The 16,883-nt window shown below is 42.2% G+C and overlaps 1 protein-coding gene across 32 annotated transcripts in view; it reads right to left on the minus strand.

Annotated features, from left to right (window-relative positions):
* Phf21a (PHD finger protein 21A) overlaps positions 1-16,883 on the minus strand; it is a 196,278-nt gene that overhangs the window by 5,379 nt on the left and 174,016 nt on the right. For 27 of the 32 annotated variants that reach the window (XM_087205678.1, XM_087205683.1, XM_021264266.2 and 24 more), the window contains 4 exons: positions 15,513-15,676; positions 7,761-7,916; positions 1,728-1,803; positions 667-770 (listed from right to left, as the gene is read on the minus strand). In XM_087205678.1, the coding sequence (XP_087061804.1) occupies positions 667-770; positions 1,728-1,803; positions 7,761-7,916; positions 15,513-15,676 (500 nt within the window). Of the gene's footprint in view, positions 1-666; positions 771-1,727; positions 1,804-7,760; positions 7,917-15,512; positions 15,677-15,748; positions 15,772-16,883 lie in introns of all 32 variants that reach the window. The other 5 variants (XM_087205690.1, XM_021264273.2, XM_087205692.1 and 2 more) reach the window with 1 other exon arrangement.

Raw genomic sequence — 16,883 nt, forward strand, 5'->3', positions numbered from 1 at the left:
CCGAGGATGGGTGTGTAAGGGGAAAGCAAGTGACTGGGAGAGCTCAATGGCCACAGAGTCCAGGGCACCACTTGGTGTCTGGGAGAGCTGAGGATACCCTGTTCTCCTCAGGGGAAAGGGAACCTGCCACTGTCTGAAGGCCTGGGTGTCTGCCTGGCCGGGGTGGGCCAGGCAACACACACCTCTGAACCCTTTCAATGGGACCCCTCTTTGTCACACTGCTCAGGAAAACTAAGAAGTGCTGTCAGCACAGTGTGGAAGAAAGGGGACAAGGGAGGGGCCGATGGGTGCACCCTCAGCTCCGGACCAGGAGTCACCCCAGGGACCCGGCCTGTGTCCACCCAGGGCCAGGTGAGGGTCTCACTCTGCAGACAGTCAGAAGTACACGGGGCGGGGACTGCACTGTGGCTGCTACTTGATCCATCCAGGTTCAGGGGAAAAAAATCCTCTCAGATTAAAGCCAAGAAGATGCTCCAGAGCTTGGGTAAGGTGCAACTGGGCTGCACCTTGAGCTGAACCCTCACCGCAAGCCATTCTTGACGGCCCACACTACCCACCCCAACAGTGCAAGGACCTGTGCCGCACTAGGACCGTGTCCTGCTATGTTCTCGAGCATCTACACCTGGGCGTCTGCGGTCTGCCACCAGGAGCAGGATGGTGACTTACACTTATAGAACTGCTGAGCTGTTTCACCTTCTGCTCTAACTGTTCTCGCTCTTGTTTTAAATCTGAACTCCATTTAAGTAACTTTTGTTTCTCTTCTTCTTTAGCTGGAAAAAAGAGGGACAGTTGTTACCAACGAATTCGTTGGAAAGGCTGTGCTCAAAATGCTTGCCAAGGAAGGCACCTCCCCTGGAGCGCCCCCAAGTTTCCCAGCTGAACCGAAAAACTCAACACCCCTCTACTGTTCTATGTCCGGGTTTGCATAGAAAAGTGTCCGAAGCTTCGGCTGGGCTGTACAGGTAAGATCCCACACTTCTCATTTTTCTTCCCCAAGAAGCTGGTGCGCAAGCTTTCTGCTTCTTTCAATAAAAGGTTTTCATTTTATTTTATTTTGTTTTATTTGAGACAAGGTCTTGCCATGTAGTCCAGGTTGGCCTTGAACTCAAGGTGATCCCCCTGCCTCAGCCGCCCAAGTGCTAGGATTACAGGCGTGCACCATTGTACCCAGCTTTGAAAACAAAACAAATGCTGCCTCAGTATTAGGGGCTGAATCTAGGGTTTCGTGCATGCTGGGCAAGCATACTACCACCAGGCTACCTTCCCAGCTCATCTTACTTATTTTTTGTTTCATTTTTTTTGTTTCTTTGTATCGGGGATCAAATTCAGGACCTTGTGCTTGTGAGGCAGGTGGGCACCACTGAGGTAAATCCCTGGCCCCTGTCTTACTTTTTGAGACAAGGTTTCATTGAGTTGTCCAGATTTGCTTCAAATTTGCAATCCTTCTGCCTCAGCTTTCCAAGTAGCTGGGATTACAGGCATGTCCCACTGCACCTGGCTAACAATGTCTTTCTTCCTTTTTTGTTTTTCTGAGACAAGGTCTTGCTATGTAATTCAGGCTGGCCTTGAGTTCCCTATGTAGCCCAGGCTGGCCTGAAACTCACAGTGATCCTCCTTTCTCAGCCTCCTGAGTGCTGGAATTACAGACATGCACCACCATGCCTGGAAATAATTTCTTTTTTAAGAAGGTGAGCCTTAACAAAAAAGGGCTATGGGTAATCCTTTACCTGCTTTGTAGGCAATATAGGAATGAACAATTGCTAAAGTTCCAGGCCATGGAATTGCTTCTTCTTTCTTCAGCATCTGAAAAGAATTTGAGAATTCTACCTTGAGAAGGAAGCACACACATACATCTTCCAGGTTAAGAGCAAGACACAATGTATGTGACTACTAGTAAACAAAATCCAGGAAGGGTTCATAGTTTCCAGGCTACAAAATTCTAAATTTCAAAGGCTGCAAGAATCAAGACACTGTGTCCAGGCTCAGAAAGAGGCTAGGACCTGGCTGAGCGTTCCTACCTTTTCAGACCAGCCACACTGTCTCAGCCACTCCGCATGGCTAGAGCCACTGGCACAAAAGCTGTATGTCAGGATGGTGGCAGATATCATAGGCAATGTTGTCCTTGAATTCACATGGGCTGCTTTTCTCAATCTTACTATGTCTTTCAAAGACTTTTTTAAAAAATGTGGTTCTGGGGATTGAATCCAGGGCCTTGGTGCACACTAGGCAAGTGCTCTCGTGCTGAGCCACATCCCCAGCCCTTATTTATTTATTTTTTAGTATGAGGATTGAATTCAGGACCTTGGGATTGCGAGGCAGGCAGTGGAACCACTGAGCTAAATCCCTGGGCCCCCAATTCTTATTTTAATTTTACTGTTTTTAATTTTTTTTGAGACAGGGTCTCACTATGTAGTGTAGGCTGACCCTGAACTCATGGTGATCCTCCTGTCTCAGGCCCCTCACCAATGCTGAAATTGTATAGGTATGCACCACCACGCCCACCTAATTTTGTTTTGTTTGCTAAATTGGCCAGGCTGGCCTCAAACTTGCGATCCTCCTACCTCAGCTTCCCGAGAAGCTAGGATTATAGCTATAGCCAGCTTGCCCAAAGACATCTTGACCAAGGAAATGAAATACCAGTTCCAAGTGTTAAAGCATAATCTATATCTCATGTGGATTGTCAAAAGATCACAAAGCACCATCAGAAGAGAACAGAGGGGCCAGGACGTAGCTCAGCAGTGCTAGGCCTACCTAGCAAGCACAAGGCCCTATGCTTGATCCAGTACCAGAAAAAAAAAAAAAAAGAACAGAGAAGGCTATTCTACACTGGAGACAATGCGAAGAGGACCAAGATTAAAAGGAGAAAAGCAAAATTTTCTCAAATCAAGAGTTTTTAAAAGAACTGAACAGGATTCCAGTGCCTGCAGGGCTACTTATAATTTATATAGTACTTTGCCTATTTCCCAAAGACCTGGGACAGTTTATAATGCCCCACTACTAGGGATTGAACCCAAGGCCTCTGCACTGAGCTGGATCCTCAGCCCTTTTTTAGTTTGAGACAGTCTTGCTAACTTGTTAAGTTGTCCATGCTGGGTTTGAACTTGTGAACCTTCTGTCTCAGCCTTCCAAAGTGCTGGATTAGAAGTGTGTGCAGCCCAGTGCCCAGGAGGAGGCTTCCGGGCTGCTGTACCACCCCCCTCAGTGCAGAGGAGGTGAGCCAAGCAGGCATCAGCAATCCCCCCTCATCAAAAATGAGAAGACATGTAAACAAGTCTCAAAACCAGACTTCCAGATCACCTAAAGCAACCCTAAAGGGAAACAAGATGGAACACTCTGATACTCAACCACCTGGACTCTCTGAACTGGCAACAAAAGAGGATCTGGAAAAAATAAAATGAGAAATAATTTCTCACATAACAGCAGAGATTGTGCCCATAGTGCAAGACATAATTAATAAATCTAGAGAGGGCACAGATAAAAAAAATAGAGGAATTGAGGAACATGATGGAATCCCAACATAGGAAACAAATGGAATCCATAAAACAGATGCAAACAGATTTCCAGGAGATTAAAAACTCCACTGAAAGTTTACACTGCAGAATGAGCCAATGTGAGGACAGAATTTCAGATATAGAAGATAAGATTGCAATTAGTGACCAGGAAAAGAAAAATTTCTTTAAAATAGTAAAGGACCACGAGAAATCAATCCAGCAGCTTCTAGATGATGCAAAGAAGAATAATATAAGACCGATCAGAGTCAATGAAGAAACAGGAAAGAGTGCAGATGACATAAAAAAAACTGTTCACAGAAGTGATGGCAGAAAACTTCCCAAGCAGGGGAAAAGAACTTGACATACAGATAAGGAAGGCATATAGGACTCCAAATAGCCTTGATCAAAAAAAAAAAATCTACACATAGGCATATAATTTTTAAGATTCCAGAAACCCAACAGGAGAACAAAATTCTACAAGCAGTTAGAGAAAAGAAACAAATCACATACAAAGGAAAGCCCATCAGAATCACAGCAGACTTCTCAATGCAAACCCTTAAGGCAAGAAGAGCCTGGAGTGACGTATTTCAAGCCTAAAAGGAAAACAGCCTCCAACCAAGACTGATGTACCCTGCAAAAGTATCTTTCAAAATTGATGGAGAAATAAGATACTTTCATGACAAAGAGTACCTTAGGAACTTCATGAATACCAAACCAGCACTCCAAAAAATTTTAGACAATATCCTAGGAAAAGACAATGAGGATCACAACTCAGGAAGCCCAGCAGAATGAATCCGTTGGGTGCGACAAATTAAATTCAAAGGGGGAGAATCCAACAAAAAGAAAAATTCATGACAATGATAAGTCAATATGTATCAGTTATAACCATCAATGTTAATGGTCTCAACTCACCAATCAAAAGAAATAGACTGGCAGGATGGGTCAAGAAGCAAGATCCAACAATATGCTGCATACAAGAAACACATTTAATTCAAAAAGAAACTCATAGACTGAAAGTTAAAGGGTGGAAAACAATACTCCATGTGACAGGAACCCGAAAAAAAGCAGGAGTAGCTATCCTCTGCAGATTAAGTGGATTTCAAACCAAAATCTGAAACACTTCTGGTCCCAAGAATTTCAGATAAGGGATAGTCAACTTGTATGTACAAATCCATTGTGAACATGTGTTTTCATTCCTCTCAAGTAAAAACTTAAGAACAGAACTGTTGGTTCTTAACAGTAATACAAGAAATTTCTATATTGTTTTCCAAAATGTTTTTTTTTTTTTTTGGTACCAGGGATTGAACTTGGGTCCTTGCGCTTGTGCAGCAGGCGGTGAAACCACTGAGCTAAATCCCCTGGCCCCTCCAAAATGGTTTTGTCATTTTACATTCACATTAGCAGCACTAGAAAGCTCTAACTGGTTCACACCTAAGCTGACATTTGTTCTTTTAAAACTTTTAACTTCATCTCCCTAATGAGTGTATAATACGATCTTGTTACTGTACTGTTAAGTATTTTTCTGATTCTAGTGTTGCACACCTTTCCTTGTGCTATACTGGCTATTTATCTTGTGTCTACTTTTTAATTGGGTTGTCTATTAATGAGCCGTAAGTGTTTTTTATATATTCTGGCCATAGGTTATATGTATTATAAATATAGTCTGTTTAAGGACTACTTTTCATTTCTTAACAATGTCATTTAAAGTTCTAAATTTTGATGGAATCTCATTTATCACTTTTTTCTTTTATACATCATGTTTTTTGTATCCTAGGAAATTCTTGCCTACCCTAAATTCATGAACATTTTCCCTTATCATTTCTTCTTAAAGTTTTATACTTTTAGACTTTCATATTTAGATTCATAGATCCTTTCAAGTTATTTTTATGTATGGAAATAAAGGGTTGAGGTTAATTTTTTACATATGGATAACAGGTGTTCTAGTACCATTTGCTGAAAACACTATCTTTTCCTCTGCTCTTGAGTTGAGTTTATGTTCTATAAAATGTTAATGTTAAATAATCTTTCAAATATCAGTGGACCATATATATGTGGTTCTATTTCTAGATTCTCTGTTTTATTCCAATGATCTATACGTCTTTCCTTATGCCAACACTGCTTTGATTACTGTAGCTTTAGAGGAAGCCTTAAAATTTGGTAATAAATGTCTTCCAACAGTTTTTTTTTCTTTTTACTTTTCTAGGTCCTTTGTACTCCTACATAACTTTCAAATTTCAATATCCAATTCTTCATTTATAGCAATTATACTTAGACCTGAATTTTTATATATACCTGTTTTCTAATCCTGCTAAATTCTGATACAAGTTCTAGGGGCTCCTAGAGATTTCTTAGTATTTTCTCTGTAGATGATCATTTCATCTACACATAAAGATTTTTCTTCTATCTTGCCAATCCTATGCTAATTGTTCTTTTCATTGTCAGACTATTTTGGTTTGGGCCTATGTTTCAAAGTTTAATGGACAGATGAAGAGCAGGCATATTTGCCCTTGTTCCTCACCTTAGGGAGAAAGCATTGAATCTTTTCCATTCATATAAGGCAATTTTGCTGAAGTATGGAGTTCATGTCTTATCTGTTGTGAAGGTTTTGTTCCACTTCTAGTCTCCTGATAGCTTTTACCATGCACAACTGTAGAATTTAGTCCAATACTTTTTCTCCAACTAATGACAGGATCATATGGCTTTTTCCTTTCCTCTGTTAAATAGATGACTTATGGGGATGGATCTTCCAATGCTGAACCAACACTGCCATCTCTGTAATAAAACCACTATTGGGCTGGGGATTTAGCTCAGTGGCTTCGCTGCCTGCTGCGCAAGCACAAGGACCTGAGTTTGATCCCGGGTACCAAAAAAAAAAGAAAAAACCCACTATCTACATACTGCCAGATCTGACTTCTGTTTTGTTAAACAAATTTTTATCTATGTTCATACTTTTTTCTCCTATTATCTTTATCCAGTTTTAGGATTAGCACAATGTTGATTTCCTAAAATGAGGGGAGAAGTATTCTTCCTTTTTTCTGCTTTAAATATTTGATATAATTCACCAGTTAAAATGTATATGAGCCTGCTGTTGTCATATAGGTAGGTTTTCAAGTTAGGAATATACTTTCTTTAATAGGTGCTATTTAAATTTTTTATTTCCTCCAGAGTCAGTTTCATTAATTTGTCTTCCAAGGTACTTCTTAGAAGTTGTCAAATTTATTTCAAAAAAGATTTTTGTAATATGCTTTCTATATTCTTTTAAAATCTGTAAAATCTGTGGTAATGTCCTCTAAACTTTGATACTGTAATTAAAAATGTATAATTGATATTGTGTAATAGGAAGAAAAGGTCTAAAGGAGTGGGGGAAGTGGGAGGAGTAGGGGAAACGAAAGAAGGGAAAAGAAAAAATATTAGAAAAGGAAAAAAATGGAAACAAAGTCTTTGCAAATAGGAAAGGGTGGAGGGGGTGAAGGGAGGGCAGGGGAAGGGGAAAAAATAAGAACCAAGATACATCATGTACAGGTACACGATCCTAATGATGAATGTAACTGTATTTTATACCTAAAATGTACCAATAAACTTAATGGGAAAAAAGAAAAAGAAGTGTGTGCAACCACACCCAGATATAAATCTTTTATAAAGACATAAAGGGGCCAGGGATTTAGCTCAGTGGTTCTGCCCTGCATCGAAAGCAGAAGGTCCAGAGTTCGATGCCTGGTACCAAAAAAAAAAAAAAAGACATAAAAATACACGAATAACTGAGAAAATGAGACTAGGAACCAGAGAAGGAAAGAGGTAGCTAGGTCAGTTACTAATGTGTGTGCCTTCTGCATTTGAAATATGAAGACAGCACTTTACAGTTAGTTCTCTGAGCCTAATGATAACAGAATTTACAAGTGAAATGGCTGTTACTTGAACTAATCAACTGGGCACTTTCCTTTAAGGATTTTATTCCCAAAGAAGAGATCTAAAGCCAGACACTGGGTTTGGGGCTTGTCTTAGAGAATGATGCAGGATGAACTTTAGAGGGCCTTGATGTTTAAAGAGAAGATCCGTATTTCGAGTGCAGGGAAGCAGGTTGGGTCTCACCACCTGCCAGGGGATGGACTGAGGGCACGAGGCTGTGCCTGAGTGTGCTGTGCACAGGGGGAGGAGATGTAGTCTGGAAAAGGACAAGTGGGGAGAGAAGAGGATCCCACGTCCCGGGTAGAGGGGAAGGAACTCTGCCGCTGCCTCCTCAGCTCTCCTTGGTCCCAGCCACCCCAGTACCTGGTCCTGACATCTGGGACAGATCCACATGCCCTTGGGGATGGTTTTCAGAGGTGGGTCGAGGCAGTCCAGATGATATACACGGGAACACGTGTCACACATCAACAACTGGCCACTTTTTCTGCAAATGCTGCAAAAATCCTCGTGGATATCACCCTATGAAATTGAGAGGAAAGGTAAGAAAAGGACAAAAAAGGTAAAGTTTTAATGCTAACACATACATTCTGGATGCATACAAATATCTCAGGGTGATTGGCTGCCATGGGGCGGTGACTGCCCCTCCAGCACATCAGGGAAAGGGGGAATGGTCACAGGCCAAGTCCCCACTGGCTCCACAGGGCTGAGGTTCCCCAGGCGAGGGCAGAATTTTAAACTTTCATTTTTACAGGAAAGCTCTATAATTGCCTAGAGCAAAATTAACTGTATAGGTGATAGCTCAGCATTTATGATGTTTGCTAAGAGTTCAACTCACAAATCAGAAATTTTATAGGCAGTGAAATCCATTCATCAAAGTGTCTCACAATATGATACAAATAATCCTCATTTAGCTGTCATTTTATGGGAGGAAAACAGAGTAAAAGTTGGAATGGGAAAATACTAAGTCAGGAACAAATTAAATTCATATAAGCTTTCTTACACCAAGACTAAGAAGTCAGAGCAACAGCTGACAATGTTCTTTTAGAGTCGTAGGTAGATGTGCTGTTTGATGGGCCACTCCACTCCGAATGGGGAGGCTTTGGTCCTCCATACAACACTGCACCAGATGGAAAGATAAGCAGGCCCAGGCCACTCTGCCACCCCGGGTGGTGACAGTTTTAGCACTCAGGTGAGTCTGCCCGAGCCCCTGGGACAGAAGACACCGTCAAAAAGAAGTAGGTCTATTTAAAATTTGTAGAACATAGGGAGGTAAGAAAAAGTAGTTTGGGGTTTTTTTTTTTTGTACTGGGGATCGAACTCAGGACCTTGTGCTTGTGAGGCAGGCAGTGGCACCACTGAGCTAAATCCCGGCCCATGAAGAAGAGTTTTTAAAGAAGTATTTTTCAGCAAGTTGATCCCAGCCTGTCCTCTAGATGGGATTCAGGCTGATAAGGATGCTGAGGACCAAAGGTGGAAGGGACAAGCCAGAGGTGATGCGGCAAGGCCGTGCCAACATGTTGCTTTAAGGTTCTAAGCCTTTCTGCCAGAAGGCCTAATTCAGGACCCTTTCTTACGGGAAGCCATGACACAAAGCAGTGCCCCATCCTTCCTTTCTGTCATACCACCCATACCTCCCCGAAAAACAGACCCATACTTTCTCTAATGGAAAGACAGCTTCTCTGTAATTCACTAGCGTATGTGGTAGCCTAGAAAAAAGTTATCTATACATCATAGTTTGGACAGATTTTAATCCTTCTTAATAAGAAAATGTTACCTCTGTGCGGTAAAAGAGATACTCAGTGTATATGCAAAAATACTATATGAGATCACGGCCTAACAGTTGAACCTCCAGGCCTTCATAGCAGTTTTGGTTCTGGATTAACTGTGGCTTTCTTCCCTCACTTTTAAAAAAAAATTTTTTTTGGTTTTTTGGAGACAGAGCCTCGCTATGTAGTTCAGGCTGACCTCAAACTTGTGTCGATCCTCCTGCCTCAGCCTCCAGAGTGTTGGAATTACAGGCATGCCCAATCACGCTTTTTCCTTCACTCTTAAAATCAGGTTGAGGGGTGTTTTTCCCCTCCGGGGAGTCTTTCTGAACCTTAGCCCGGGGCTGTAAGTCTCTTTATGAAGTTTATATGGAATGTATGGCTTTGAGACTGCTTTACATGAACCATAGATAAAATTATGGGTGGTGAAGTGAGTTTTGCTGGACATTTTAGTGAGAAGGGCTTGTCAGGGTAGAGAGGTCTCCTTGCTCTCCTTTGCTCCTAAATGGAGAACGTCAAGAAGAAGAAGGCAGAGGGTATTGAAAATAAAAAGTTAATTAATTTCTTTCAAGTTTCTAAAGGAAAGAAAATTTCTTACCACATTTACATATCCTAAAGAAGTGGGTCCTAATAATTTTTGGTCAGGAATCCTTTACACCCATCTTTAAAATCACTGAGGACCCCAGAAAATTCTTGGTTATGTTAATTATACCTACTGTATTTGCTGTATTAGAAAGGAACTTTAATTTGGGGGGTGGGTGTTACTGGGGACTGAACCCAAAGCCTTGCATATGCTAGGCAAGTGCTCTACCACTGAGCTACATCCTCAGGCCTTTTATTAAAAATTTATTTTGAGACAGGGTTTTGCTAAGTTGGCTATGCTGGCCTGGAACTTATAGGATTTTTGTTTGTTTCCTTGTTTGTTTTGGTACTGGGGATTGAACTCGGATCCTTGCATTTGCATAGTAGGCGGCAAAACCACTGAGCTAAATTTATTTTGAGACAGGGTTTGCTAAGTTGGCTATGCTGGCCTGGAACTTATAGGATTTTTGTTTGTTTCTTTGTTTGTTTTGGTACCGGGGATTGAACTTGGATCCTTGCATTTGCATAGCAGGTGGTAAAACCACTGAGCTAAATCCCCAGCCCCTGGCCTGGAACTTATAATAGTCCTGCCTCGCCTCCTGAGTAGTTCAAATTACAGTCCTATGCCACCACAGCAGGCTAAAACTTATAACTTTGAAAAACGAACTATAGGATCACAAAGTTATAAAAATGGCATAACAAACTTTTTTTTTTTTCCTTTTTGGTACCAAGGATCGAACTCGGGACCTTGCACTTGCGAGGCAGGCAGGACCACTGAGCTAAATCCCCGGCCCCATAATAAACTTTTTTTGATAGTAGTGGAGACTAAACCCAGAACCTTTGCACTGACCCCCTTTTTACTTTTTATTTCAGGACAGGGTCCCGCTAAGTCACTAGCTTAAACTTGCCATCCTCCTGCCTCAGCCTTCTAGTGTACTGCGATTACAGGTGTCTCCCACCATGCCTGGTGAAAATCTTAAAAACTCAAGTATATACAAGTATGTATTCCATAGCCATTATGTCACACATCTTCTAGTACCTGGAAAACTCTACACATCCAGTCTTAAGAGAAGGAGAACAGCAAGGGCAAATGGCATTTATGATGATGAAGTTTTCTTATTTTTAAAGGAAAAAGAGCCCATTTCTTTTTTTAAAATTGGTATATGTTTGAGGTATACAATGAATACATTCACCATGGGGATTGGTACATATATGCATTGTATCTTGATCCTTTTTACTCCCACCTCTCCCTCCCCTCCCCCATCTCCAGGTGCCCTTCCCATCTCCGCAAAGTCTACCTCTTTGTTTCTAATCATCCATCTTTTATTTTGTTCTTCTAATTATTAATACTCAGCCAGATGTGGTGGCATGTGCCTGTAATCCCAGCACTTGAGAGGTTGAGGCAAGATCACTGCAAGTTCAAGGCCAGCAAGACCCTGACTCAAAAAAACAACCAAAAACTTATTTACACTTTGTTTCTCATACAATAATAGAACCATGCGATATTTAACTTTCTGTGTCTGGCTTATTTCGCTGCATTATGGTCTCAAGACACGTCCATTTTCCTACAAATGACTCAAATTATCTTTCATTATGGCTGAGTAGTACTCCACTGTTCATACCATTTTTTCTTTACACATTTATCAGCTGATGGGCATGTAGGCCTCTTTCAAGAATAGTTTTTTTCAGGGTCTTGCTGTGTAGCCCAGGTTGGTCTATAACTCTTGGTGAGCCTCCTGCCTCAGCCTCTCAAGTGCTGGGATCACAGGCGTGGGGCATCATACCTGGTTTAAAGGTTTTGATTTTATAATCCCCTGAAAGAGTCTCTGAGACTCCAGACTGTACCTTGAGACGTGCTACCCAATAGAAATAAATTTAAAAGCCTAAGGTATTTCACCCATACAGAGTAGGTTCTTTTCCTAAAAGAAGTCCCTTGAAGGCACTATACCCGGTCAAAAAAGGCTTAGTTTTGGTGACTGCTTAAATTATGACCATAACCGAACAGTTGGCAGAAAGATGACAGACCCATGATTCTTTTCGTTTTTTTGAGACAGGGTCTCACTATGTAGTTCAGACTAGCCTTGAACTTACTACACAGCCCAGGCTGGCCTTGAACCTGCTGAGATGCTCCTGGCTCAGCCTCCCCAGTGCTGGGATTACAGGCGTGCACCACCACACCCAGCTACCACCATTCTTTGCTGTGAGTGGAGGGCAGGTTTTCAGGAGACAGGCTGGCTCTATCAACACCAACTTCATTGTGCACTAAAAAAGTTTATAATTATGTCAACATATCTTTCCTTCTCATAAAAATGATGATAGAAGCAATAAGGTACATCCTGAGGATTAGTGTCTGGCTGGGTCTTGTATTACCAAGTCCTTCTAAATGGTTATTGAGCCCCAGGAAATGCTTGCCTCTCAACTGTTACTGTTTAATTAATGTTGTTGAGGCTGATGCTGCCCAGTACAAACCCACAGAACCCTGAGTGTTGATTTTAATCACTGCTGCTGTTGGGATACTGCAAAAGTAGAAGTCAATTATCTTTTCAGAGAAAATCTACTCCACTGGGTTTAATGTAGGAAGTTCTGAACATATTTAGTGGTTTTAGAAAAGGTTTCATTTACCTTCAGATTCTGGAAAAGAATAATGAGATTTCTGAAAAGAATTATGTTTGCATTTTAAGATAAAACCTGGGAGAAATTTTAAAAGTTTGTGCTTTGACCAGAGTGGATCTTTTGGATCTAGACTTGAAAAAAACAAAACAAAACATAAATCCTAACAACAACAACAACAACAACTACAACAACTACTACTACTACAGCAACATTACTTAGGAGAGAGACCCACTACTACTACTACTACTACTACTACTACTACTACTACTACAGCAACATTACTTAGGAGAGAGAGCCCCGTACAACCCTAAAGTCTTTGATCTCTCAGCACCAATGCACAGGAGAGCTATATCACAGCCAGTGAGCTGCCGGCTCTTTGGCAATACTGTGACTGACAATCTTTTGGGCCAGTAAGCAAGGTTTCTGACAGGGACTCCTGGTGCTCATTAGTAGGAGAGTCAGAGAACCTGAATCAATTATTAATGCCAAAAGTTAGGAACCTGGATGAAATACTGAATCTTTAGAGCCGTGATGAGTCTACAGCTACCAGCTCTGTCCAAGGAAGGGAACCTGTCAGAGAACAGAACCCTCCTATGGTCCTGTGTCCCCAAAGATAGCACTTCCTTTGTTGCCTCAGGAATTGCAACTGTGAATGTTCACTAGTGTTCTTTTGAGAAGGCTGCGCCATTAGTAAACTCTGAGAACATTCAAGTTCAAGGAACATTTTACCAACAGTTTGTCAACAACAAACTAACTCACAAAAGAACTGGGACATGGTCAAAATGAAATTCTTGGTTTCTCTTCTCAAACCCGTTTTTATATTCTTTAGTAAGTGGCAGCTTCAATCCTCTAGTAGTTGTCTGGGACACAATTTTGTATAGGTACTGCCAAAGCAAGCATACAGGACACAATTTGGATTTAACCTTGACTACTTTCTTTTTCTCATACTCCATATGCAATCCTGCTGGCTCTTCAAAATATATACAGCCTGAAGCACTTTCTCCATCTCTACTTCTACCATCCTATTGGGCCAAGCGTCACCATCCTCTCTTGCCTGGATGACTGCAAGGGCCTCATAACTACTCTCTCCACTTCCACAGCCCTTGCTCCACATTTCGGACACAGTACTTCTTTTAAAATCCAAGCTGATTTTACAGTCACCTTAAAAATAGTAAACACAGGCAAGAATCACCAAAGGATGTTAAGATCATTGGGCAACAATCTGTGGGGAAACTGGATGTTTACTCTCTATGAAGACCAAAAGCTATCTTTTCCCACCACAGGGAAAAGGACCTTTATGAGCGAAAAACTCTGATGGAAATGATCTCAAGAGATGACAGCTACATCACCAACAACGGGACAGGCTGCTGTCATGTGCCTCCTGTTGTGATGCACTGAGAAAGACCCGTCATCACTTAGTGTTCTACAAAAATGCACATCTTCAGCTTATTCTTGAAGGGATAATCAGACAGACAATCCAAATGGAGAAGCACTCTCCACGGCAAGTGGCTGGGCATTTCAAAAATGCCAATGTTGTTATGAAAGACAAAGAAAGGCTAAGAAATGGTTTTAGAATAAAGGAGACTAAAGATATAATTCCATGACAATAAATGTCAAGAGCAATTGTGGATAGGATCCTGGAGCAGAAAAAAAAAGGAATCACAAAGGCCATTATTAGACAGATGGAAGAACTGTGAATATGAACTGTATACTACATACTAGTATTTTTATCAATACTAAATTTTCTCAATTTTTTTTTTTTTTTGGTACCGGGGATCGAACTCCGGACCTTGCGCTTGTGAAGCAGGTGGCGGCACCACTGAGCTAAATCCCTGGCCCGAAATTTTCTCAATTTAATCAATAGATTGTGGCTATATAAAAGAGTATCTTTGTTTTTAGGAGATATACACTAAACTGTTTTGGTTTTGTGTTTCAGACAGGGCCTTGCTACACAGCCCAGGCTGGCTTTGAACTTTCAATTCTCCTGCCTCAGCCGAGTGCTAGGATTAAAGGCACAAGCCACCATGCCTGGTAACACACTTGAAACATTTTGGTGTGAAGAATCAGGAAGTTTGCGACTTTTCATTGGCTCAGTTAAAAAAAGTGTGTAGGGCAGAGAAATAAATATAGCAAAATGTTAACAACTGGTGAACTGTTAAGATATATTTGTTCACTGAATCAGTACTGTAATTTTCTATAGGTCTGAAAATTTTCAGAACAAAATACTTTCTTTGTAATTAAAATGCAGTCCCAAGCCCTGCTGAGCACCCTGCCCCTGCTGAATCTTCTCTTCCGCTTGCCTGGCCTGGCCATAGTGCTCTGTGCACGGGCACCTCTCAGGACTTGGTGCTGCTGCTCCCTGCATGGAACCCTCTTCCCCATGCTCCTGTGGTTCACGGCTCACTTCCTATAGCCACTCCTCCTACAACAGGAGCCACCTGCTACTCCTGGACCTTATGACTTCCTGTTCCGTTTTCAGCACAGCAGCTATCACGACCTGAATGTCACTTGTCAGCCCTCTCTTCCCACAGAGCACAAGCTCCTTAAGGCAGGGCGCTGGCACTGGTCCTGGCCGAGTTCTCGGCCTCAAGAACACTACTACTTGCTCAGCAGAAGAGCACTCAGTAAGAACCTGCTGATGAAGCCACAGCTTTGTAAATGCTCATTTAAAAAAAAGAGCACCCATTCATACTCGTGAAATTTCTGAGTGAAGACTATTAACTAAGTATTTGGCACTTTTTCAGAAATGTATTTCTGATTAACTGTGTTATGAAGTTGCTTTACAGATAATTTTCCACTTCTAGAATTGTGCTTGAAGCAGTAAACAAGGGTGCTAGGGCAACGGATGCATTATTCCTGTTCCCCACTCATACACCATCGACAGAAACCAATGTACTTTGTAATTACATGAGCCATTTCCCCCATCCCTTTTCTGAGAACTCATTCACAGACCTAAAACCCTGGGCTTCCGAGGACATGGAAGGCCTGGGACCCCAGAGGAAAGCTGCCTGATGCGGCATCAGGGCATTCCACGGGGTTTCCTGCTGTTCCGGGGTACTCAGGTCAGCGCAAGCTACCAAGGAGACAAAACAGGACAACGGTTTTCCCAACATGTGCTCTCCAAAAGACAGCGCACTTTCCCCAAGTTACTTACGTCTGTGGAGGCGGGGCTGGGCAGGGACACAGGCTGCACAGGTGCAGGGAAAGTGAATGTGGTCTCTGTCTTTTCACTTTCAGGGGAGTCGGGATGACTGGATGGGGGGGATGTTGGGGCAAGGGCTCCAAACCCCAGCACTGCATTGTATTTTGGAGGACGACCTATATACCAAGAGAAGGGAACAAAAGGGAAAAAGGGGGAGGGAAAGAGAAGGGGAAAACAATCTTACATACCTTTGGCCAGTGTTCCTCATTGGCTAGCATGGAAAAGGAAGTGAGGTAGCAGACAGAAGGTTAATACAACAGTTCCAAAGGGAGGAAGAGAAGCAAAGATTTAAATGTCATTAGAAACAACTACACAAATCATCAAAGGGAGGAGAGGAGAGCCTGGGAGAGAGAAAGGAGGTGCTGGCTATGTAAACAGGCCTCACTGCGGGCAGATTAGGGTGATACTCCTAGACTACTGCAACTTGAGATCTCCAGTGCTAGGACCAACACAGCCAGTGGAAGCCAAGGTCAGGAACACAGGTGTTTCTTCCTCATGTCTTTGCATATCATTCTCTAAGATTCTCTTAGAGAACTTATCGTTCCTACTACAACACTTGTGCTCCTCAGTTCCCACAAATGGATAGATGTCATTAGCATTTCTGCTTCCCATGTCTCTCCTGTCTACACTTCGGTCATTTTGCTGCTGGTGAAGCTTGAAAAGACAAAGTGAGGAGGCAAAATTCAAGTGAACTATTTTTTTTTTTGGGTACCGGGGATCGAACTCGGGTCCTTGTGCTTGCAAGGCAGGCGGCAGAACCACTGGGCTAAATCTCTGGCCCCGAGTGAACTATTCTTACCCCTTCCCTTGCTGTTAGGGCCTTTGAGAGACGTTCTGGGAGTAGCTGGAACCTAAGAGTAAGAGGAAGGTCTGGGCCTGACAATGAATTTGAGCATTTCTGGCCCTAGACACTTTTCCCCGTAGATTGAAAGCTGTCTCCTCATTTACATCACATGTGGAGAACTACATGTCTGAGACAGGGGTTGTTCCAAAGTCCCAGGAAAGGGCCTGTCAATAGCACTCCTGAGAGGCATGGTCTGAGGCAGAGCACTTTAAATCAAATCTCATGCTATGAGGCTTCTACACATGAGCCCTAGGGGGGCAGGAATTCTAGGGCCAGCCACTCATGCTCTAGCACATATCTAAGCAAGGGTCCTCATTTCCTAAGAGCCAAGGCTATATAGCAACTAAGATGTGAGTGATTACGAACATAGTCCTGCATACCAAAGGAAAAGAAAGAGCCATAGTGGTCCAGAACTGCTTGTAAGCACTGGCAAATGGCGCATGTGGGATTACAATTTTGCCAAAGTTACTCCTCTTGAT

This window comes from Heterocephalus glaber, unplaced genomic scaffold, assembly GCF_053883595.1.
Source record: "Heterocephalus glaber isolate CG9 unplaced genomic scaffold, H.glaber_assembly_v1.0 deba00000594, whole genome shotgun sequence".
NCBI lineage: Eukaryota > Metazoa > Chordata > Mammalia > Rodentia > Bathyergidae > Heterocephalus > Heterocephalus glaber.